Consider the following 24,055-nt stretch of genomic DNA (forward strand, 5'->3'; position numbering starts at 1 on the left):
ATATACTCCTACATCATGTGACATTTTAAAATAGAAAAGATAGATAATCTAATAGATACTTTTTACAATTATTTGCATTATTTAAAAATAGAAAAGAAGGATTAAGGAGTGCAAGGGGTTCGTGTCAAAGTAGTAAGCACCATGTCCCCCTATGTCTTTCATCTCATTCACATCACTTTTATTTCTTTTTTCTATAATGTTACACGTGGTCTTCTCTTATGTGTTTGAGGTGGACCTCTTTTTCTTGTTTTTTTCTCTCTATAAATAAATCACTACTACACTCAAATTCCTCAAAACACACACAAAATCTCCAATTACCAATAGCCTTTAACTTTTAGATTTCTCTCCATTTGTACACAATTTTGGCCTAGAACAACAAAAACTTATGGCTACATCATCGGCAATTTCTTCTGCAATATCTCAAAATAGACCTAGTCGAAAACCCAACATTACTAATTGCTCTCTCCACACTCCTTCCACTCTAAATTTCCCTAAAAAGTCTTCTAAAATCACTCTCTCCCCACCTTCACCTACTATTCCCACTCCTACTCCAAAAAAACACAACTCATTGCCGCCCCGAAAACCATGGAATCTCTTACAAAAAGCTGCATCCTTAGCTTTAGATGCTGTTGAAAATGCTCTGATTTCACATGAACAGCAACACCCTTTACCTAAAACTTCTGACCCAAGTATCCAAATCTCTGGTAATTTCTCCCCTGTTCAAGAACAACCCGTAGTCCACAATTTACCCGTCACTGGTGAAATCCCAGATAGCATTCGCGGCGTTTATCTTCGAAACGGGGCGAACCCGCTTCACGAGCCAGTTGCTGGTCATCATTTCTTTGATGGTGACGGTATGGTTCATGCGGTTCGGTTCGATACGGGAGGGTCAGTAAGTTATGCCTGCAGGTTCACTGAGACTAATAGGCTTGTTCAAGAACGTGAACTTGGACGGCCAGTTTTTCCTAAGGCCATTGGTGAACTTCATGGACACTCTGGGATTGCTAGATTGTTGCTGTTTTACGCTCGTGGAGCTTGCGGCCTGGTCGATCCGAGCCATGGCACGGGCGTTGCGAACGCTGGTCTTGTTTATTTCAATGGCCGTGTTCTTGCTATGTCCGAAGATGACTTGCCTTACCATGTTCGTGTTCTTCCTTCTGGGGATTTAGAAACTGTTATGCGTTACGATTTTGATGAGCAGCTTAATGGTACTATGATCGCTCATCCGAAAATTGATCCGGTTTCGGGTGAATTGTTTGCTCTTAGTTATGATGTTGTTCAGAAACCGTATTTGAAATACTTCAGATTCTCTCCTGACGGTAAGAAGTCTCCGGATGTCGAAATCGAGCTTGATCAGCCGACTATGATGCATGATTTCGCTATCACGGAGAATTTTGTTGTTATTCCTGATCAACAAGTGGTGTTTAAGTTGCCTGAAATGATCCGCGGGGGCTCTCCGGTTGTTTATGACAAGAACAAGACGTCCAGGTTCGGGATTCTCGATAAGAATGCCGATAATGGTTCGGATATTAAGTGGATTGAAGCGCCGGATTGCTTCTGTTTTCATCTGTGGAATGCGTGGGAGGAGCCAGAGACCGACGAGGTTGTCGTGATTGGATCTTGTATGACTCCTCCTGATTCAATTTTCAATGAATGTGATGAGAATTTACAAAGTATTCTATCAGAAATCCGGCTGAATTTGAAAACTGGCGAGTCAACTCGTCGTGCAATCATTTCCGAAGACGAACAAGTTAATTTAGAAGCAGGTATGGTGAATCGTAACTTGCTTGGAAGAAAGACACGGTTCGCGTACTTAGCCCTGGCCGAGCCATGGCCTAAAGTATCGGGATTTGCTAAAGTAGACCTTTCCACTGGAGAAGTACACAAGTACATCTACGGAGACAACAAATTCGGCGGTGAGCCTCTGTTTCTCCCGATCGACGATGATGATAGTCGTAAGAAAGAGGATTCCGGGTATATTTTATGCTTTGTACATGACGAAAATGAATGCGAATCCGAGCTACAAATAGTGAATGCAACCAGTTTGAAGCTAGAGGCAACAGTTAGCCTTCCGTCCCGAGTTCCTTACGGGTTTCATGGCACATTTATCAGTGCTAATGATTTGAAAAAGCAGGCGTAGTCGTCGAGATTCCGGCGATTGAAGAGAAGAGATTTACCAGAGGGATGTTTGCAGATATGTCCCCGGGTCTACTTCTCTATTACAGTATTATTTATGATCCTGTTTTTAGTGTTAAGTGTTAGAGTGAGAGGTTTTGGGAGACCAGTTTGTAGCTTTTGGGTATAGCTAGATTTGAGCTCAGCTGGTTTCTACATATTTTTTCACTCTTGATGTGCATATTTTATACACACCTTCAATACTCTGTTTTCCTCTGTAAATTCTGTGATTTTATGAAATGCATACCACTTTTTGTCTTTGCATTACCAACTCATGTCTTTGTTTTTTTGGTAAATCATTCTCTAACAAAAACTCTATTCATATGCTGACTCCACATCTAAATTCTTGTATAAGATTATATTCTTTATTAACAATATTTAGACTTGAACTTAAAGTTATTTATGTATAATCTTATATATTGATTCGGGGTATAAACGGGTCAATCAGTTTATAATATAAAAAATTCAATTAATTTGGTTTAATCGGTCTATATAATTAAAGGAATATTTAAACTTGTCTAATTAATTGTATAATCATTTTACTCATTATATAATTCAACTATACTCATATGAAGAAAAATATATATATATATATATATATATATAAACACACATCAACTTCACATACAAAGTTGTGTTTAAAACTGTTGTTGGTATCTCAGTTAACGGTTTGTATTTGGGCAAAATTTTATGTGTTTGTTCACACTTTAAGTTTTGATGATATCTGCGGAAATGTGTTAATTAGAAATAATAAAATTATGAGTAAATTACTGTAAAACTCGTTAAATTTATCGTAATTATATCTTCGCTGTTTGAAAATCAAACTATATGATTTTTTATTTTTTTTATTTCATTAATATTAGAGTTGTTTTTTTCATTTTTAATATTAGTTGATTAAGTCAAATGATTTAATTTACAAAATTAAATTTCAGTTCCTACCTACTTTATTTTTAATATAATTATAAATAAAAGTTATTTTGTAAGACTTAATGATTTAATTTCTTTAATTTATTTTATATATATTTATTCATCTATTAATTTTAAAATAAATTTGTTGGTAATTAATGTTTTTCTTTTCAATTTTAAAAAGTAAGAGAAGTAATAATTTTAAAAAAATTAAAAAGATTAAAATTTAAAATCAATAAAAGTAAAGAATATATAAATTGAAGTCATTAAGCCATTAAATCTCATAAAAACAATTTCTATATACATTAATATTAAAATTTAATTTAAGGAGTAAATTAAATTGTTTTCTATTAGATATTTTGATTTAGTTGAGTAAGATTAAAATTAGACGGAATGGCTGAAATATTAACAAATATACAAATGGTCTATTTCGTCAAACTTTCAAATGGGAGGAACAATAATATGAATTACGTGATATATGAGAGGTGTCAGAATAATTTTCTCTAAAATTATTGTTGGAATTTTATTTAGAATAACGCTGCTGTCTGAGCAACAATGATAACAGTCGGGCAAAAAAATTAATTTGACAAAATTATCCATTTTTATTGATAAAAATGAACGATACAAAATGAGAGAATATTCTTTTTTTAAGTAAGTCTTTATTAATTGTTGCTTTGAAAATAGTTTTACTTTTTTATTTAAGATTTAAAATTTTGGATTATTTGACACCTACACATTCTAAAATATCACATTTCTATCAAAATATCCATACTTGATGAGGGTGCTCAAAGTAAACAGAGTAATGATTTTCTTTTCCCAAACTTGGACGCTTGCACTTGACAAGAAATACAATAAGATGGATATCAGTTTCAAACCAAGAAAGTATTAGAATTTGACATAACTAGTCTACAAGGGTGGATATTAAACTTATTAAACTTCTTAGGTCACTGGATTAATCCAATATTACAGAAAGAGTATTAAATTTTAAATTATTAAAAAATGGTCACTAAATTATCAAATTATTTCACGGGATGTCACTCGAGGCAAAACACACCAAACGTTTTGCGTTTTATTCTACGTGGCATGCCATAATTATAAAAAGGTCTATAATATAGTATTATTTTTTTTAACAAAATGGTATAACTCAGTACCCGTTTTATAATTTGCGATAAAGTTAATGACCTTCTTTTAAAATAGTGACCTCTCTGAAAAATAATTCGATAATTTAGTGACTATTTTTTAATGATTTGAAATTTAGTACCCTTTTTATAATATTGGAATAATTCAGTGACTTAGAAAGTTTAATATCCCTACAAAGTATGTTTGGGGAATGTAGTACATCAATTGTACCGGTGAATGGGGAATGTAGTACATATTGTCGTATATATACAATTTGCTGGCTGAATAAACGAGCTAGCTAGCATAATGACCTCGAAATACAGTCTGATTTTAGCTTGAGCAAGAGAAATCTTGAAGTAAATTTATGGATCCTTAATCACAATGTAATTTCTTTTTGGAACAGCCTGCAGGCAGTAGAAATAATATTGCTGAAAATGATAGTGTTACTTAGGATTGCATATACTGATTTAAGAAAAGAAAAATTAAAAAGCACAACCTTAAGATCAGGGATGATTATCTGGCTTTTATTTGTCTCTTGCATCAATTGATTACATCCAAGTTTCATTTGATTTACAATAGAATTCGCAAATAAAAGCTCAACCTTTCATTTTTTAACTAATTTGAACATTCGAAAGTTGGCCATTTCATCGCCATCTTAAAAATTTTGACACTTTTAGTCCAACGCCATAATCCGGCACCAAGTCGTTCATCGTAAAACTATCAAAACGTCATCATTCGCTGAAAATACCAAAAAAAAAAGATGAAGTTATGGGTTGCCAACTTTCAATTGTTGACATTAAATCGCTAAAAATATAAACGGATGGCTTTCATCTGCAAATAAACCTTCAGAAAGTTTTCAAATTGAAACAATTAATTCAAAATTATTATTTCATTAGAAACTGCCTCAACTGGATATAACATTTAGTTATATTAAAATTCTAAATTATTCAAAATCCTAAATTGATTCCTAAACTAAAATACTACTAAAATAGGGAAATTTTAAAATTAAAGAATAATATAGTAAAATAAGTACTTCAAAAACAGAGAAGTCATTTTCTGAAGGCCTAAACGGAATAATTTGATAAAAAATATCTACTATCATATTCAAAGCTTGGTCGTATTTTTGAAAAAATTGAACCCTTAAAACACCCAAAACGAATTTTCCGAACGATGTCACCGACTGCAGAAATCAGAAAGGATTTATCTCTACTCCAACTCACAAAAACAAATACACTTTGGGACCAAATTTTTTGTGGGAGATCCTCTCATTATAAATCAATTAGTTGGTCTATTTCCAAGCAATGTAAGAATTCATTTTTAAAATTTCACACTTAAAACTCACAGTGTGAGCATTGCAAAAATGTGGGATTTGCCCATGAAACTCAATTATTGAGGAAGCTCTCAAGTAGTGTCTCACCCACTCCACAAGTTTATTTTGATCATCATCAACTAGAAAGCTACGCAAGTTGTGTATAGTAACCGAACAGGGATGGGCTTTTCTGTGTCGTAAATAAAGTAGCAGCATGCATAGAATAGGGTTACCAAGTGTCTTTTCTATTATGTTCAGTGCCTTTGCAAACTTCAGTCTCTAGACATGCCCATTTCTTGTTCTTTGCATGTTTAGTACGTACAACCACTGCTCACTGCAATCTCTTGCCTTTGGACTCACTTCATAAATTCTGTCCATTTTCTACTACTTGCATATGCATATACATAAAACATATTTTTTAGGTCAGAATTTTTTAAGATATTAGGCCTAATACGTAACTCGTCAATGAACATATATTAGTAAATTTATTATAATTATATCAATTTTTTAAATTAATATTAAATTAGTTAGGAATTTTAGTAAAAGTAAATATTATTCGGTTATTAAATTTTATTTCATACTGAATTTATTCTTCTTTTAGTTTTATAATTACCATAATTAAATAATTAACTTAATTTTATTAATAATATCTTTAAAAATAATAAGATAGAAATTTAAATAATATTATATTAATCAAATACAGTGTTTGAATTTTGTAGTTCAATCAAACTAAAAGATAGGTATTTCTACTAATTTGGAGACAATTTAGTTATTTTTTACATACTAAAATATAATTGGAGATAATTTAGCTATCTATTCTAATTAGGACTTTAATTACAATAGTAATTTAATTAAATAACTAATTAATTAATACTATAAAACCTTTATTTAGTAGTAAACTGAAAAAGATTATTCAGTAAATTTGTTTGTCCCCCCCATCCGTGCTTTTATATATAGTATAGATATATATAAATTTTTCAAAAAACAATATCAATGGATAATGGACAAAAAAAATATGGATAGAAAAACTTTTAGAAAAATTTATGTATTTAATATAGCATGAGATAATAAAAATAAATTATTTATTTATTAATTTTCTCTTACTTTACTTCCGATCAACAATTGATTAAATAAATAATTACTTAAGTTTTAATTAAACATTTTTAACTAAACAACAACATCATAATTTCAAATAATTTAGTTATTCTCGATTAAATTTCGCTACGAAAATTGATAGAAAACAAAAAAAATTGACATCAGGATTAACATGGTATAAAATAAATATTTTAAATATGTAATGAATTCGATTAAAAACATAATTAGTTAATTTGTTTTATGAATATCATAATGTTTAGATTATATTAAATTTGAAACAACAAATAACAACTATGACTAAATTAAATAATATATCCATAAAAAGTATTTTTATCTGTTTAATCGGTCAGTTTATAAATACCGAAAACTATATCCATATTTCAATTGAAACATATTTTTTCTGATGTTTTTTTTTTTTCAGAAAATAACATATATAGAAGGAAACAGAAATTACATATAAATGTTGAATCAAGAAACCAAACAACTAGCAGCTAATAACATATGACAATGAGATAACTTATGAGCTATTACAGTAAAACGACGATGAACCGAGTTGTATCGTGATTCTTGAAACCGAACTTTAAGATGCAATATATCCTGAAAAATAGCCCAAGCATGAGCAAGATGTAAGGTATTAGTGTTAATTGCTTGTGGTACTTTTAAGTCATCTCCTTCAAAAACCAAACGAATCCATTGCCTTGAGACTGCCCAAAGCATAGCTTCACTTAACGCCAAAACTTTCAAAATCCCATGATCCCAAATATGACGGAATAATACCAATGCCCTGAACAGAGCAAGAAGTAGAATTTGGCCGTAAAGAAAACATGTATTTGACCACTACAGAGTTTTTTCATCTTTAAAGAAAAGATCTGATGAGTAAAGCCGAAGTGACAATCAGTTTCAGTTTAATTTTTGAGAAAATAACAAAAATATTCAAAAAGAGAAAGAAAATAACAAAAATGTTAAGTTTGCTGAAAAATTACATGAGCACCTAAAAAAGCTAAAAGTTTACATTTAATACCTTTCCAATGAGGATGCAACACATGGCACACCCAAAACAAATTATTTGTCACGCGCAGTCGCGCGTCAGTTTTTAAAAACTATTCAAATATGTATTATTTGTATGGAATATGTATCAAGAACATATCTGACTATTAGTTTTTTATATTTCTAAAATAAAGATAAATAAATAAATAAATTATTAATATGTATTATTTATGTGTTTCTTAGGTGTATGTATACTATATTTTAAATTAGAAGATATATGTATCACGTGCTTTAATTAAAAGTTCACTCATCAAATAATATCAATAACATTTTGATATCATAAAAATAATAAGTTATAATTTTCTTAACTCAACTTTTATAATATTTATCAACTTCATCAAATTTGTCGCCATTGGTTCTTTTTTTTATAAATGTATTTGAGCTTATTCTGACATGTATCAGATATGTATAACATATGTATCTGATATGTATTTAAGATGTATCTCGAAAACAGTCACATACTACTAATGAAACTTATTGAAAACAAATATTTCAAATACATCTATGAAACACATTTAATATTTAATCTTATAATTATAAAAAAGTAACAATATAAAAAACGATATATACACATAAAATTATATAAATAATATATTTCAAATACATAAATAATACATATCAAATATAATTTTAATAATACATATACTATGGCCAATTCAGACTGGAAATTTTCAAAATTATCCCCCTTTTGTTTGAGTACGGCTTTTATAATTCTTAATTAGCCTCTAATGCTATTAAATTTAGAACTGAAGATGAAGTCGATTCGCTGATAAAATATATATATAACTTGCCAACTTTATATCTCATAATAAATATATATAAAGTGCACAAAATCCATACACTTTTTAAATTGATGAAGCCAATCTCAATATGTTAATCACCCTTTTCATGACTTTCTTCAACGGTCAAACTACTTCTACTTATACTATACAAAGTCAATCTATTCCCTCATCATTCTCAAATGCAATTGTTTTACACCAAATCGAACCAATCCCACAACCCGTCTTCAATTCCTTGAGAATTTTAAATTTAATAGAAGAAAAAACCTTCATCTTCATCTTCAATTGTTAAACACTCTACATTATTTATGCATTGCTCCGCAAACTCTTCACGGCTGCTCGTTCCACAGAGACTACAAAAACACCAATTAGAGATTACAAATGAAATATTAGAGATAAATTAAGGGTAGATTTGGACTCACCAATTGAAAAGGGGAGAGGGTTTTTTCTGGCCTAGAACAAGGACAGACACGTCTAACTTCTTCACTTGGTTCATCAGTGTGGCTAGCCTTGGCCTTTAGATTAATAGTGCTTCTACTTCAACCTGAGACATTAGATTCATCATAATTTAAGTGCCAAAATATATATTATTAAAATATAGTATATATAGAGAGACAAAAAAGATAGTCACATCTGAAAAATACTCAATTCCATCACCATGCCCATCTTCAAAAAGAATGAATAAAATAAATAAATGGAGAATTAAAAAGAACAAAAAAAACTGATGAATTTTAGGTTATAAAAAAAGATGAGGTTTTGATTTAAGGAGTGAGGAATCAAAAAGAACGAAATAAATAAATAAATAGAGAATTAACAAGAATTAAAAAAAACTGATGAAAAGGTTAACAATGACTGGAAGAAATATGAAAATAGAAAGAGGAATAATGAAGAAGAAGCAACATGTGTTGATTTATGCAAAAAAAGATGAATCAAAGATATGACAGGTGGAAGGCTAGCATCAATTATATAAGAGATGTAATAATTTACCGTTTTTAGCTTATAAAAGTAAAGAAAAAGTTAGTATTGATAAAAAAAATTGGACAGCCTTAGGAAAAATATAAGAAAGGCCCGCCATTAGCCCATTTGTGTAATTTTCTCTTAATTTTTCGGTTACTACGAGTGGCTCATTTGATAGTCAAGAAGCCCTATTCGATGACTGTTCGTGCAGTATCATCATTTGATTATGAGAAAATTACACTTTATACCTCACTTTTCCTAAGACTATACATTAGTAACTCACATATTCTTTTTATGCAAAAATTTCTCTATTATTTTTTTAACTTTACATTTATACCTTATTATTATTCCAATACTATTTTACCCTCGCAATTCTTTAGTAAAAATCTTCTTTTTGCAGGAGCCTTTTTTGCCACACTTTTCTTGTTGGAACCCTCAATCTTTTCCGTCTTGATTTTCACTCCACTTTTCCTTCTTAGCTCCATCTGTTTTAGAAGTTCCTCTAAGTCAGCCTTAGTTGGTTCATCTGAGTCCTTCTTCAGATTCAGAGGCTAAACCTTTGCCTTTAGCAGATTTGAAACCTCCTCAACAGAAGATGATTCAGTGTCAGGAATCTCTTCTTCTTCTAATTCCTGATCCTTTTGGACTCCTCTGTGTCACTTTCTTCCTTAGACTCAGCCAGCTCATGTCACGACCCAAAATTTTAGGTCGAGACCGGCGCTAGATAATGTGAGTGCTTGTTCCGAAACCCGTAATAAGTCTAAAACTGCTATAAATTTTTTTCGCATTAGCTTCCCATGAATTTAAAATTGTAATACTATAAAACTTACTCACATACTAAACTAGTTAGTATCTAATTCTAATTTTTATTTTCTTATTTAAGAATTTTATTAAAACAAACTATTAGAATAGGCAAATTTATAATGTGATTTTGTCCCACAATATTTACGGAGTGGGAGGTGGGTGTGCCTTCACCTATATATAAAAAAAAAGCACTCTCCCATTCTCATACATCTCATTTCATACAAATTAGTTTAAATAACTTTTAAGAGTAATTGATCCTGAAGATCACTGAATTTTTGAGTTTTTTCATTTTAGTCACTAAACTATTTTTTTTATCTTCAGAACAAAGGATCACTTTATCCCTTAAACTTGGCACAAAGTATCAAAAACGTCCAAATTAGCGAAACCGGATCGCTTTTACCCTGAACTTGGCAAAACCGTCTCAAAAACCTCCCTACGCTTACTGGGCATCTTAATTGGAGAGTGGATTTTTAATTATTTATTATTACTCTAATTAATCATACTTAAATATCAATTAACTCCTAATTAATCTAGGGGCCTTTTTGAACCTTTTTCAAAAAACATCAATTTTCTTTTTCAAATTTCCGACGAGCTATTCCTCGCAGGAGAAGAAGAGTTGCTGCTCCTCGGAGGAGCAGCAGCTCCGGTGTCTGTTCTTCAGAACAGACACAGGGTCTGTTCTTCAAGAACAGATCCATGGGGTCTGTTCTTGAGGAAGAAGAACAGACCCCTAGGTCTGTAAATTTAAAAAAAAAAATTAAAAAAAATTAATTTTTTTGTTAAAAATATAAATTTGAAGGTTAATTTGTTTTATATATGAAATTTGTGGTCTAATTTGTTATATAAAATTTTAAATTATAAGGATTAATTTTTATTTTCTTTAAATTATTAGGTATTAATTTAAAATGTTCAAACACAATAAGGACTATTATTTAAACTTTTTTTTTATCAAAAACCACCTTAGAAAACCGAAACCACCATCAAAACTCGGAGAGTGTATCTCACTCTCTTGTGTGAGAGGGGGGGGGGGGGGGGGGGGTTGTACCATTTTTGACAAGTTCAGGGTAAAAGTGATCATGTTTTGCTAATTTGGATGTTTTTGATACTTTGTGCCATGTTCGGGGGTTAAAGTGATCCTTCGTTCTTTATTTTCATCACTGAACTTTCATTTTTTTTTTTCATTTTGGTATTTTCCGGCCAAAAATGCTTAGGTGGCACTCGGAATTAATTTTTTTTAATCTGCAAACTTGCCATATATGCATTATTTGATTTAAAAATTTATTTTCAAAGTGAAATTATGTATAAATTTTCAAAGTAAAACTTGTAAAATTCGATTGTCACATGTCAACTTCCGGCTGCCACCTAAGCTGTAATACTCCGTATGTCTGACGTTGCCAAAGTAAGCAACGTGCCTAAATTTAAATAGTTAAAGCGGCCGGAAAAGGAATTATCGGAAAATAATTAAATAAAAGAAGACCCGAGTAGGTCGATATTGAGATTTTAATAAGAAAATCTCAATATTAAAATTCCATAAAGGAAATGGGATTATACTCAAAAAGGAAAATATGAAAAGGTGGATAAAGTGCACTTAAACTCGAAAATTGGAAAATAAGGCTTTAATTCCCGAAAAATAGAAATATAATATATTATTGACGGGAATTAGTATTAATAAAAATAATATCGATAAATTGATTATCGATAAGTATTAAAATGAGAATTGGACGAAAAAGTTGGAAAAAGTACATTTTAGCTCAAAATGGAATTTGAGCGCTTTTAGCCGAAAATTGCTAAAATAAACTATCGGAAATAGAAATATGAGATATTAAGTTGATATTATTGATTTGGATATAAATAATACAAGATTTATCGTGTTCGAACGATTAAGCGATCGACATACTAAATTGGACAAAAGAAAAGTTAGAAGTTAGAGGTTGAGGAGGTGGCAAACTCAAGGACTAAAAGAGACTTTTGCCTCACCTATTTAAGCCACTTGCATATGAGTTTAAAACTCAGAAAATACCATATTCTCAGCCAAGAAATAGATCAAATTCGTCATCTTCATCAAGTTCATGGAAGAAAGTTTCAAAGTGTGATATCTTCTTCGTTTGAGGTCCGATTGAGATTCTTACGGCCACGGAACGGGGACGGAAATCTCTACACATCTACACCTATAAATCAAGGTGAGAAGATCAGATTTTCATTAAGGTTTATGGGTATAATTTCGGGTTTGATTGATTAATTAGGGGTTTTGTATAATTGATGTTCATAGGTTATTGTGAGCTTGTGTTAAGGATTTTGATGGTGATTCTTGGAGCTAGGACCATTCGGTTTGATGAACAATCAAGGTGAGCCTTCAAAACCGAAATTAGCTAGGTTTTGTTGATGAATCTTGATGATGATTTGGTTTTGTATTCGGCAAAGATATAGGATTCAAGTGTTGAGAATCATGTTGTTATGCTTGATTATTGATTGAATTTTTAACATGACTACTTAAGATTTCAGCTATGGTTAAGGTTAGGTGTATAAGAGTTAAAATGATAAGTACATGATTTGATTAAGAGTCATTAGGGCTGAATTAGAGTTGAAATTGATTGAGTAACGTTGAATGAAAATTTGGATGGAAAATGATGGTAGTATTCGGCCTAGGTAAGAAATCAATGTTCAAATGAGTTTAAGTTGATGATAATGGCATGAATAGAGGCTGAATTAAATGGTATAATGTTGCGTATATAGACTTTTAATCGACCAAAACGTTAAAGAGATAACTTGAGAATTTGACGATGTTGCTGGAATTAATACGCTGCGGAATAGCCATATTCTCAGGGCAATATCTCGAGCTATATAGCTCCAAATTAAGTTCCGTTTGTTGGTACGGAAATTTAAGAATGTCGTCTATAAATGTCTAAGTATAAGTTTCTGCTAGTTAGGCCTTTAAGTGGCTCAAATAAATCAGAACATTATGTCGCGCATAGCAGTTCTGAAATTTAGGACAGCCCTAAGTTATTAACTTCGGAGCCAAATTCTGACACTTTCGGGTGCTAATCTCAGTCCGAGACCTAAACGAAAGTTGTAGGCGACGTTTTGAACATTAAGAATATCAATTTTGTTTAGGGGTTGGACTGTTATAGGTAAACGGTTTCGATAGCCGAAGTTGGCTAGAAACCTAATTTATGGATTAATTAACTATAGTTAGATTTTTATTAATTCGAGCTATTATCGAATTTACGTAGACTCGGCGAGGCAAATATCAACGGAACTTGGAGCGTAAAGGACGCGGCATCCCTTTGCTATTATCGAAGTTTATGGATAGCAAGCGGTGAGTATATTTTACTTACTTTTATTATCGTATTAAAAACTATTTTATATATACTATATATTATTATTATTATTATTATTATTATTATTATTATTATTATTATTAAATGCATCGCATAAATTATACTATTTGATTTTATTGAATTGTTTTTATTGGATTGAATTACATTTAAATTGTTTGTCTATGGATTAACTTGTTTGATGTATGAATTGTATTACTTTGCTTAAGACTTGTCGATTATTTGCTAATGTGAATTTGTATACGATCCGAAGAAACAAGCTACCTATTGGGCGTCAATAGGCCGTGTGATCACCGGTTTTTATAAGAGTCTAGATATTCGTAAATAGAAACTTTGATATGAGCTCATTATATGTTGATCATATTTATAATTATGAAATGGAATATGTTTGGGTATCGGAAAGGAGGATTATAATTTTGGCAGATACGAGGTAACTCGGTCGAACTATCTCGGGACCTGTATCTGGTGGGTAACTCGGTCGAACTATGTCGGGACTCACACCTTGGGATTAAGCAGTGGCATGAGTAACTCGGTTGAACTATCTCGGGACTATGCCACGTGGTAGCGGTAGCTCGGTCGAACTATCTCAGGACCGTACCACTTGGATTAAAATGATTTGAATCGAATACGATACGGATTAGGAAAGGTTAAGGAGTTTAAGATTAAGGTTTCGTTCGGATCAAATACTTGTCTTAAGTGAACTGTTTGTAGTCGCTGTGATTGTATATGTTGGAATTGTTTGAAAATATGATTGTATGTGTATTTTAAAAAAAAATGTTTTAAATGCGATGCTTATTTTGATAATATGGTACGTAAAGTATAACTCACTCAGCTTAATAGCTGACCCCCCCCCCCCCCCAATAGTGTGTTTTTCAGGTACCTAGATTCTAGACGTGGTTAGAAGTCCGTCTTTAACCGGAAGTTCCTTTAGCTATGTACATTCCCGACTTCCGTTGCAGTAGTGTGATGTCTGACCAGTGTCGTGGCCTATTACAGCAGTGAAATTTTATATGGTTTATAGTTGTTGTCTGTAGTGTACATGTTGGTCTGGATACGATAGTTATGTATTGTACCACGGAGGTAAATTCCCGTGATGTAATTTCGACATAGTGGTTTATGCCGGGCTAGTACGTACATGATACGGAAACGATAAGTCCGAGCACGTTGTATGGTTTTACCATTGCATATAAATGTATCTTTGTTTAAATGCTGCGTTTGTAAAGTCATTATATGATTGTTTATTTGCGAAATATTTTTAGTGAATTTCAGGCTTGCTACGGGTTTCGGAACTACAATTCTCATTCCTTAGCGCCAGTCGCGGCCCTCGATTTTGGGTCGTGACATAAGCATTTTTGGCCTGAAATACCAAAATGAAAAAAAATGAAAGTTCAGTGATCAAAATGAAAAGAAAAATAGTTAAGTGACTCAAATGAAAAAACTCGAAAGTTCAGTGATCTTCATAATCAATTACCCAACTTCTAAAGGTTTTGGTTTGTTTTTTTCTCTCGGTTTGTAATTTTTTACAAATATTAATGGAATAGTTTTACAAATATTATTTTCTATAAATCATTTACCAAAAAATATTATTTTCTATAATAGTTTATAAATAGTAGTTATAATTTTTTTTAACCCCCAAAAAATTCTGACTCCGTCCCTGCTGATGAGAAGAATCATACTAGCCAGCCTTATATATATACCTTATTATGGATAGTGAATTCCTGAAGCCTTTTCTGGTTGTTCATTTGAAGTATGTTCTTCTTTGCAGATTGAACCTTGATGTACTTGGATACTTAATGATTTATTACTTAGCAATCTCTACTTTCTTATTGAAATTAAATTCCCGCTTAACTTTATATGTTTTAGGAGTATTGGTAAAATAAATTCCAACATTTCATGTTTGTAGCGATTTAATCTCAATGTTCAAAACGTTATAAAACAAATTTCGACCATTTTCTCTTTTGCATTTAGATGTCTAATTTTAGTTTTCAACCATTTTTTGTCTATGTGGAATGTCAGGTTATGGACAATGAGGCATACTTCACGATGCAGTTGTTTTCTTCGAATTTTCTTTAAATAAAACTGTGTCGTTTTTAACAAAACGAAACCGATTTGTTTTTAATAAAAAAAGTACTAGTTCTTTTTTTTTAAATTCGCCCCCTTCGGGTTCCGGCCGCATATTCTTTCTGAAAAATAAAATGGTGCCAAAAAATACAAAAAAAATATAGAAATTTGTTTTGTAACGTTTCGCACATTGAGATTAAATAGCTACAAACATGAAATGTTTGGATTTGTTTTTCTATTACTCCTATTTTTTATTGAATTTAAACTTCAAATTATATTGTTAATATTTTAAAAGTATTTATAATTTCTTTTAATATTTTAAAAATAAATTTTAATGAAGTTTAATTTTATATGTTTGTATGTCTCCCTTGGATATTATATACATTATAGATAAAACTTAGAGAATATATCACTATCTAATACCTTTTTCTTTCAAGTTCTAAAAATTTGATATTTGTTGATCTCACATGGTTCACAATGGACCAACAAGAACTTTTGAGTTTTAACTAGACCTCAAAAGATCTATTAAAATGACAATACAAAAGTATACTTTTTGCCTTCAAATTAACTTTATAAGAGAAAATTCTTTCATATATACTCCCACATAAATAATGCAAAAGAAGAAAGATTCTTGCATGCACCTTTTTAATATGGACCAACAGGCTGCATGGAATTTTCATTTACTATAAAGAAGGTTTTCATGTCTTAATCTGAAGATAACCCAAAACAATATATCTTATATGTACGTGTCATATCCTTATTGATCCAGCAAGTCTCTCATTATTAAGTATTTTTCATCAAGCCAACACATAAATCGATCATTACCTTATTGCTGATATCATTGCATGCCTCATCTATGCTATCATTGACATAATGTATAATTGTTAATCTTATAAATTTAAATTTTTAAATCATATTATTAAAATTTAATGATTTTTGATTTATAAAAAACTAATTACCATCTGAAATTTTACATTTTATCTATTTTTATACAATTATAATAGAATTTATATTATTTTATTTTTATTTATTTTATAAATATATTTTTTCAGTATGCTGCGGTTCTTTCATTAAATCATATAATTCATCCAATGTCTTGTTTTATAATTAAAATTGCCCGATTAAAGGATGGTTTAATTCCACTAAGTTCACATTTATAAAGTATTTATGTGTGATTGTGCATGTTTCTGTATATTCTATATGTTTATTTCGTTGCTTTGATTACTCAAATCAATATAGAGAATAAGTTTTAAAAATTCTTAAATCTCATACTTTTAGGCATACTGCATAATTCGTATTGCTCAAATGTTTCATTATTGAAACTCTTTCAAAATTCTCAAAATGATTCATATGTTTTAACTCATTAAAACTCACATTTGTTTTTCAATTTTTCAATGATTTTTCACTACATGCGATCATATAGTACATCATGATCGTATTGCATCAAATAGCTTTCAAAAATGTTTTAAAACAGATGTCTTACGACCATGCATACGAGCAGAATGTGATCGTATGTAAGTTTTATACATGATCGAATGTAATGTTTACGATCATATATTATGAGTTGACAGTTTAAATCGCAATTTCTTTTTTAATTCGTTCAAAACACAACTTATTTTTCTCCTTCAGAATAGAAAAGCTTCTACCTACGGTTTCTATTTTCTCTTAAATATACTATTTTAACCATTGTGCACGAAACTTGTCTTCTGGTGAAAAAACATATTATTTTAACCTTAAATATCATTTTTTTTTTACGAATCAAATATCATTCTTGCCGGATCAATTTCAAGGGTTTAACTCAAAATTTTGGATTTTCACAAAATCCTATATTTTTCCTTCTTGGGTTAAAACTTCATTTATGCATCATGTCTTTGGGTGAAAACACTTCAAATAAGAGATCGAAGACTACGGCTAGATGTTTTGGAAAACAAAAACTCAATGAAGGATTATTTATTATCGCTAATACCCAACTATAACAATTTTAAGAAACAGTTAACAAATTTTAAAAAATAACAAAATGGTTATCAAACTATATTTTTTTAACAAAATGATGGCCGAATTATAAAAAATAACGAAATAAGGTATTTTTTAACAAAATGATTACCGATTTGATGTCTAAGTATACATATATACACCTCGTCTACATCAGTAAGCTGGTGTCCATATCAGCAAGCCGGTGACCATTTTGTGAAAAACATTATAATTCGGTAACCGCTTTACAACTTTTTATAATTCAATAACCGTTTTGTAAAAAAGTAATAGTACGATAATCATTTTATAGCTTTTTATAATTTGATAACCATATGTAAAAAAATTATAGTTCGGCAATCAGAAAAATATTTAGCCTCTCAACAAGGTAATGCTTCTGCTTCAGAATAAAATAAGGTGGATATCTAGTATTTCAATTAAGAATTTTTATTCTTCAAAATTGTCCTTTTAAATACTCTAGGGTCATTTCTCCTTCATTTTTAGATTCTCTAAATAATAAAAATTGCCTGGTTTGAAAAGTTGAAATGGACCAAATCTTTTAAGTGTCACAAATATTAATGATCATGCTTTGACCATGAATTTTCAATCAACATTCAAAGTTAAAAATGTCCTGATTGCCCAAATTCCCCTTATTATTCCATATCTTTTAAAATAAAACTTGTGGATAATCGAATTTTAAAAGAGGGATTTGATGAATTTTTTTGGTTTCATTCGAAGGTTTTGTTCGTAATAAATTTGATGTTGACTCATTTTTCCAGAGGTTTTGTATTACTCGTAAGCATTAGGGTGATTCTCACTACAATACCGCAACATTTCGACTATCTACCACTTTAAAATTTAAATCGACTCATAACTTATTTTTCATTTCATGTGGTCAGTCCGTTCGGGATCGCATCAACATTAGTAGATGTTGGAGAAGTATGGCTTAAGAGTGTCCCATTTTTTATCTCGATTGATCTGATTCACTTGAGCAGGCTGTGAGTCATCTTTTGAAGACTTGCAAGCTATGCATGCATATACATCATGGGGCATGCAAGTTTATTTTAGCTAATGTCTTCATTTATAATTCATTGAGTTTATTTACACAAACTACTATTTTCTATGAACTTAATCTCATAATTACGCCTCCATCTTTGCTTTTTGAAAAATACATTTCTTCTTCTTTTTTTAGATTTTTATACTTTTACTTTTACACGACTGCTAATTACTCCTTTAATTCTTTCATAATCTAATTTTTTCAGTTCTAACTAAAAAAAAATTATTTTATTTTTTCACTGCCGCCGCCAACTGTTTTTGCAAGCCGCCGCCGTCGAAAACCCTCCGCCAGCGCGCACCAGCGCCACAACCTGTTCATAGCAGCATTTCTTTTTTCAGATCCTGCGACCCGCAACCTTTCCCTCCATTCTTCATCGGCGGCAACATATCCTTCTTCAGATTCAGATCCGGTGAATTGATCCTTCAGATCCGCCACCTAATCGCAATCGGAGAACCTCATAATCGCCGTCCTCTTTCTCTCTTCTTCGCCGTTCGGAGATGCTTCAGTCAGTAGTAACCTTCATCCACCACAATCAACAGCGGCACCACCTCGTCCTTCCAAAAGAAATCATCACTAACTGATTGTGCAAATATTGGTTGTTCTGCAATGGTTAACCATAGATGGACCGTTGGCTGTTCTGCAATTATCCTCTTGATTTTCATGTGATTTCTTTTGTGTTTTTCACTTGTGTATTTGTAATATTTTGGGTGCTGGTTAACCTTTTGGTAAATAATTGGCTGTTCTGCAATGATGCTCTTTATTTTCTAATATAATTTTTTTTCACTTGTGTATTTGTAAATGTAATACCCCAAATATTTAAATTGTGCCACATGTAGTAAATTCCGATAAATTAAACTAATATGGGTTTAATTTAATATTATTGGGAATTTACACTAATTTTTATTAAGCGTATTAGCGGGATTTGAGGAAGAGGTTAGAAAATTAATATAAAAATAAAATATAAATCCTGTAATGGAAATTATTTCGCCAAGGTCCGCGAAATATTTTTATAGTAATAGTGGTAAAAGTTTCGAGTCAATCGAAGACTTTTTAAAAAATTGGACGCGGATGTGTTTTGGGCTAAATTGCAATTTTTGAAAAGTTTAAGGACCAAATTATAAATTAGCCAATTAAGCCTCGAGAGTAGCAATTAGAAGATTATTGACGGAAAGTAATAATTTTGGGTTAGTATTATTCATTTGGATATAACTAATACGTAAGTAATTGAGTTAAAGTGAATAAATAACCGTTTGGTTAATATTATAAAATTTAAAAGAGAAATAGTTTAGGTTAAAGAAATGAAGGATTGAAATGGCTAATTAGCCAAGAAATATATAATATCAATCTTATGAATTGATCTGAGAAGGAAGAAAGCTCCAGAAGAAGGAAAGGAGGAAAAAGTGATGAACAATTTCGATCCGTCGCGGTTTCGCCGTTTCTCGTCCAAATCGCGCGTTCTTTATATCGATTTGTTCAGAACTCAATTCTCTATCTACCAAGAGCATTAAATCAAGGTAATTTGATGGAATATCAATTTGAAATTAGGGTTTTGAGCGGTTTTATCGTTTTAACGATTTTGGATTCGAATTCGAAGTTTTAAGCTTGAATCTTGTATCTTTGATATTGTTAAGCGTTACGGAATTGATTTAGAATGTTTTAGCATGTAGAAATGGCCCGGGAAGTGAACCCCGGGGCTGCACAAACATGCAGCAGGTGCTGCACGATCATGCAGCACAGCAACTGCACGATCGTGCAGCGTACTGCACAGACATGCAGTCCTTCGCCAACGAGGATCTTCGATGCGGGCTTTTCGGGGCCATGACGCAACGCGGAAAACTTGATTTCAGACAATTTCAAGTCGCGTAATCAATCGTGATTCGATTGAATTTCAAAACATAAACTAGGACGTTCAAAAGAGACATGTGATTAAGAGATTATCAAATCTAGGAGTCATATTTGGAACAAGGTCAAGTTAACCTAAGATTATAACTTAGGGTTTTAGCATTAAGTTTACGTTTACGAATTAAACGTACAGGTAATCGGGATAAGTAACGGACGTACCGACGAGCCACCAGGCCGACGAGCTGGAATAGCTACGAGATTAAATGACGCGTGGAACCTACGTGATTGAATGACGATAATGCAGTTTTGGATAGCGGGTTCTGTGAGTTGCAATTTACTTTTGCGTATTATTTATAAAAGTTATTTTCATATATTATGAATATTATGATTTTATACATCGCATTAATATGATTCGTTGATTTGAATGATTGTTTTTGAACTGAGAATCTAGTATACGATTTAAAGAAACTAGCTACCTATTGGGTGTCAATAGGCTGTGTGATCACAGTATTGAGTCAGTGTAGTATGTTTGATTATGAGAAATGATTTGATATAAATATGCATGATATGATTATGAATATGAATTTTGAAGTTGGATATATGACTGCGATACGAGCGAGAACTCGGTTAAAGTAACCTGAGCCCCGTATCTAGTGGGTTGAACCTACACTTTGTGATTAAGAGATTGGTCGCAGCCGACGTAGTTGAGTGTGAACACTCCCGGGTCGGACCATTTGGATTGTCTTGATTTGAATATTCGTGAGTCGTGTCATGTTTCAGGATTTTAGTTTCGAACGGATCAAGTACTTGCTTATATGTATTTTTATAATATTGCTTATTTACAATGCGATGTTATATTTTTATAATACCATTAGTAATTTGCAAGCTCACTCAGTATTTTTCCAAATACTGACCCCTCACTGTTGTTTTCAGGAAATCGAAGTTGGATCAGACAGACCATCTCCTTTGTTTTGGTAGTCTTTTGACTTGCACAAAGTATAAGTCCTTAGAGCTGCAGAAGTCAGTAGGTTTCAGTATAAGGTTTATAATTTGATTTCAAACGGTACCTTGTATAGTAAACTCTGATATAATTTTATAAATAAGTTGTGTACAAAGATAACGTTTTATCCGTTTAAATTTGGTACCAATTGCCGTGAGTAGAATTGGTTATGATTGTGACTAGAAATAGGGCGGTGCTGGATATGAGATATCTCTCGGTAAGACTCTGGTTTCTAAGAATTGTTTCGCGAACGTTTTCAGAAAAGGAATACGATATTTTGATATTTGTAATTATATTACTTAAAGAAGATTTCTGAAAACGAATTATATATAATAATATATTTTATTCGCGAAAAATTTGTAGTGGTTTAGGCTTGCTACGGGATTTGGAGCTACCACTCTCATTCCCCTAGCGCCGGTCGCGGCTCAATAATTTGGGTCGTGACAGTAATGGTTTTGTTGTATTTAACCAATTGTTTACTAATGGAACCAATAATCTTGTTTTTAGTACACTATTAGTAAATGTTGGGCTAACCGTTGGTAAACTTGTAATAATTTTTATTTTAAATATATGGTTAATAAATCGTTGGTAAACCATTGTTAAACTTGAATTGTATATTCTAAACAACTGTACTTTCAAAAAAAAATTAATAATTTTGTTTTTAGAATAAAGATGTGGAGGTAAGCATATAAAAGAAATAGCAATAGAGCATGACCGTTCGCCGCTTTCCCCTATCACGAACTCTGATGCTACTGTCATCAAGAAAGAGATACCGTTAGTGAACCGTGAGTAAATCGCTGATAAAATTATAGTTAATTAATTTTTAGTATATCGTTAATAAATGAATTTTTAATATATCGTTATAATTTTTCAATAAACTTATATTATCCATTTAAAACATAAATTATTTTCTAATATATCTTTAGTAATCTGTTAGTATATCGCTAGTTGATCAAAATTGTATTTTTGAAAATTAAAAAAAAAATTGAGAATATTAAAAGTTATTTTTGCAAAAGAAAAGTACAAATTATATTTTTTTTTAAACTATGGCGTTGTATTTTTAAGAATATTTTATCTTTGAGGAATTACACCATTTGCCAAAAAAATAAAAATAATTACAAAAGTACATTTTCACTTTTTTTCATTTACAAAAATCCTAATTGATTTAAAAATATTTACAAAATACCAAAAAATAAAAAATAATTACAAACATACGGCGTATGCTGTTGGTATAATCCCAGTATACTAATAAACTAAAAATATACTAACATTATACCAACATTATACACATCAGAAAGTTTATTAATATTGAATAAAAAAAATTACCAAAATTACATCAAATCGCTTACTAAAAATTAAACTAATAATATATCAAAATTATATCAACAATATACCAAGAGTATATACATCAAAATATATTGAAATTTTATTAATATTAGATAAAAATTACACCAACATTATACCACATCGTATACTAAAAATTAAACTAATAATATACTAAAAATTATACCAACAATATACAAACTCTCTAGTTTATTACCAACTATAGTGAAAATACATATAAAAAAGGCTTAATCACAGTAAAATGTCAAACGTATGCGCAAGGGGTCAGTTATAGCCATTGAACTAGAGTTTGTATGTATTTTCACTATAGCTGGTAATGAACTGAAGAGTTTGTATACTGTTGGTATAATTTTATTATATTGTTAGTTCAATGGAAAAGACCTAGATTTTGGGTCTTCTGCATTGAAGGAGAAAATCCAGATTATGGGTATTCTCCATTGATAAAGAAGACCAGAGCATGTCTTCTCTTTCAACGGAGAAGACCAAATCTGTTGGCCTTCTCCATTGAAGGAGAAGACCAGAGCAAGTCTTCTCCTTTAATGGAGAAGACACAGATAGAAGGAGAAGATAAATTTATTTTTAAATAATTTTTTTAAAAAAATATTCTATAATAATATAATTTAATTTTGGTTTTGATTATTAGGTGGTTTGATTTTTTTTATTCGAATCGAGTTTGGTTTGGTCTAAATGTGCCATATATGATTTTAGTTTGGTGTTGGAGATGACATGGCTGCCTTGTTGTCAATAAAATCCGGTTCGATTCATCAATGGCTATAAAAGAATCAGAGATAGTCAAAAACAAAAACTGATCTACTGTCAGTTTACATGTAGTTTACCATTAATAAATTAAATTTAATAAAAAACTATTAACATCATAAAATCATTTTTAGATAAATCTAATAATAATATATTCTAAAATTAACAGTACCAAATTCGTTAACTGTCAATTCACCAGTAGTCACTTATTAGTTAACTTTAACTATTAAAAAAAATTAACATTATGTATTCATGTTTTAGATAACTAACATAAGTATAGTTAACTAATAGTTAGCCGTTAGGAAACATATAATTACCCCTTTAATTATTTTTAAAATTATTCAAATATAAGAAAAAAACAACTGAACATCAAATTTCAATTATTTTAAAAATAATCAAACGTATAAAAATAACTGTTAGTTAACTATTAGTCACATATTAGTTAACTGTAATTAAAAAAAAATTATCAATATATATTCATGTTTTATATAAAAAATCATA

At 30.8% G+C, this 24,055-nt stretch overlaps 2 protein-coding genes across 2 annotated transcripts; both read left to right on the forward strand.

Annotated features, from left to right (window-relative positions):
* The first annotated feature begins 277 nt into the window (after window positions 1–277).
* Window positions 278–2,442, forward strand: LOC126666657 (9-cis-epoxycarotenoid dioxygenase NCED3, chloroplastic-like). The gene has a single exon (XM_050359492.2). It carries the CDS (start codon window positions 386–388, stop codon window positions 2,138–2,140), a length of 1,755 nt encoding a protein of 584 aa, XP_050215449.1. The 5' UTR covers window positions 278–385; the 3' UTR covers window positions 2,141–2,442.
* Window positions 2,443–12,187: 9,745 nt separating this feature from the next.
* Window positions 12,188–14,727, forward strand: LOC126668515 (uncharacterized). Its single transcript, XM_056104669.1, has 4 exons — window positions 12,188–12,371; window positions 12,461–12,536; window positions 13,422–13,507; window positions 14,391–14,727. The coding sequence occupies exons 1-4, from the start codon at window positions 12,188–12,190 to the stop codon at window positions 14,408–14,410; spliced, it is 366 nt and encodes a 121-aa protein (XP_055960644.1). The 3' UTR covers window positions 14,411–14,727.
* Window positions 14,728–24,055: the final 9,328 nt, after the last annotated feature.

Source organism: Mercurialis annua, linkage group LG2 (assembly GCF_937616625.2).
Source record: "Mercurialis annua linkage group LG2, ddMerAnnu1.2, whole genome shotgun sequence".
Taxonomy (NCBI): Eukaryota; Viridiplantae; Streptophyta; class Magnoliopsida; order Malpighiales; family Euphorbiaceae; genus Mercurialis; species Mercurialis annua.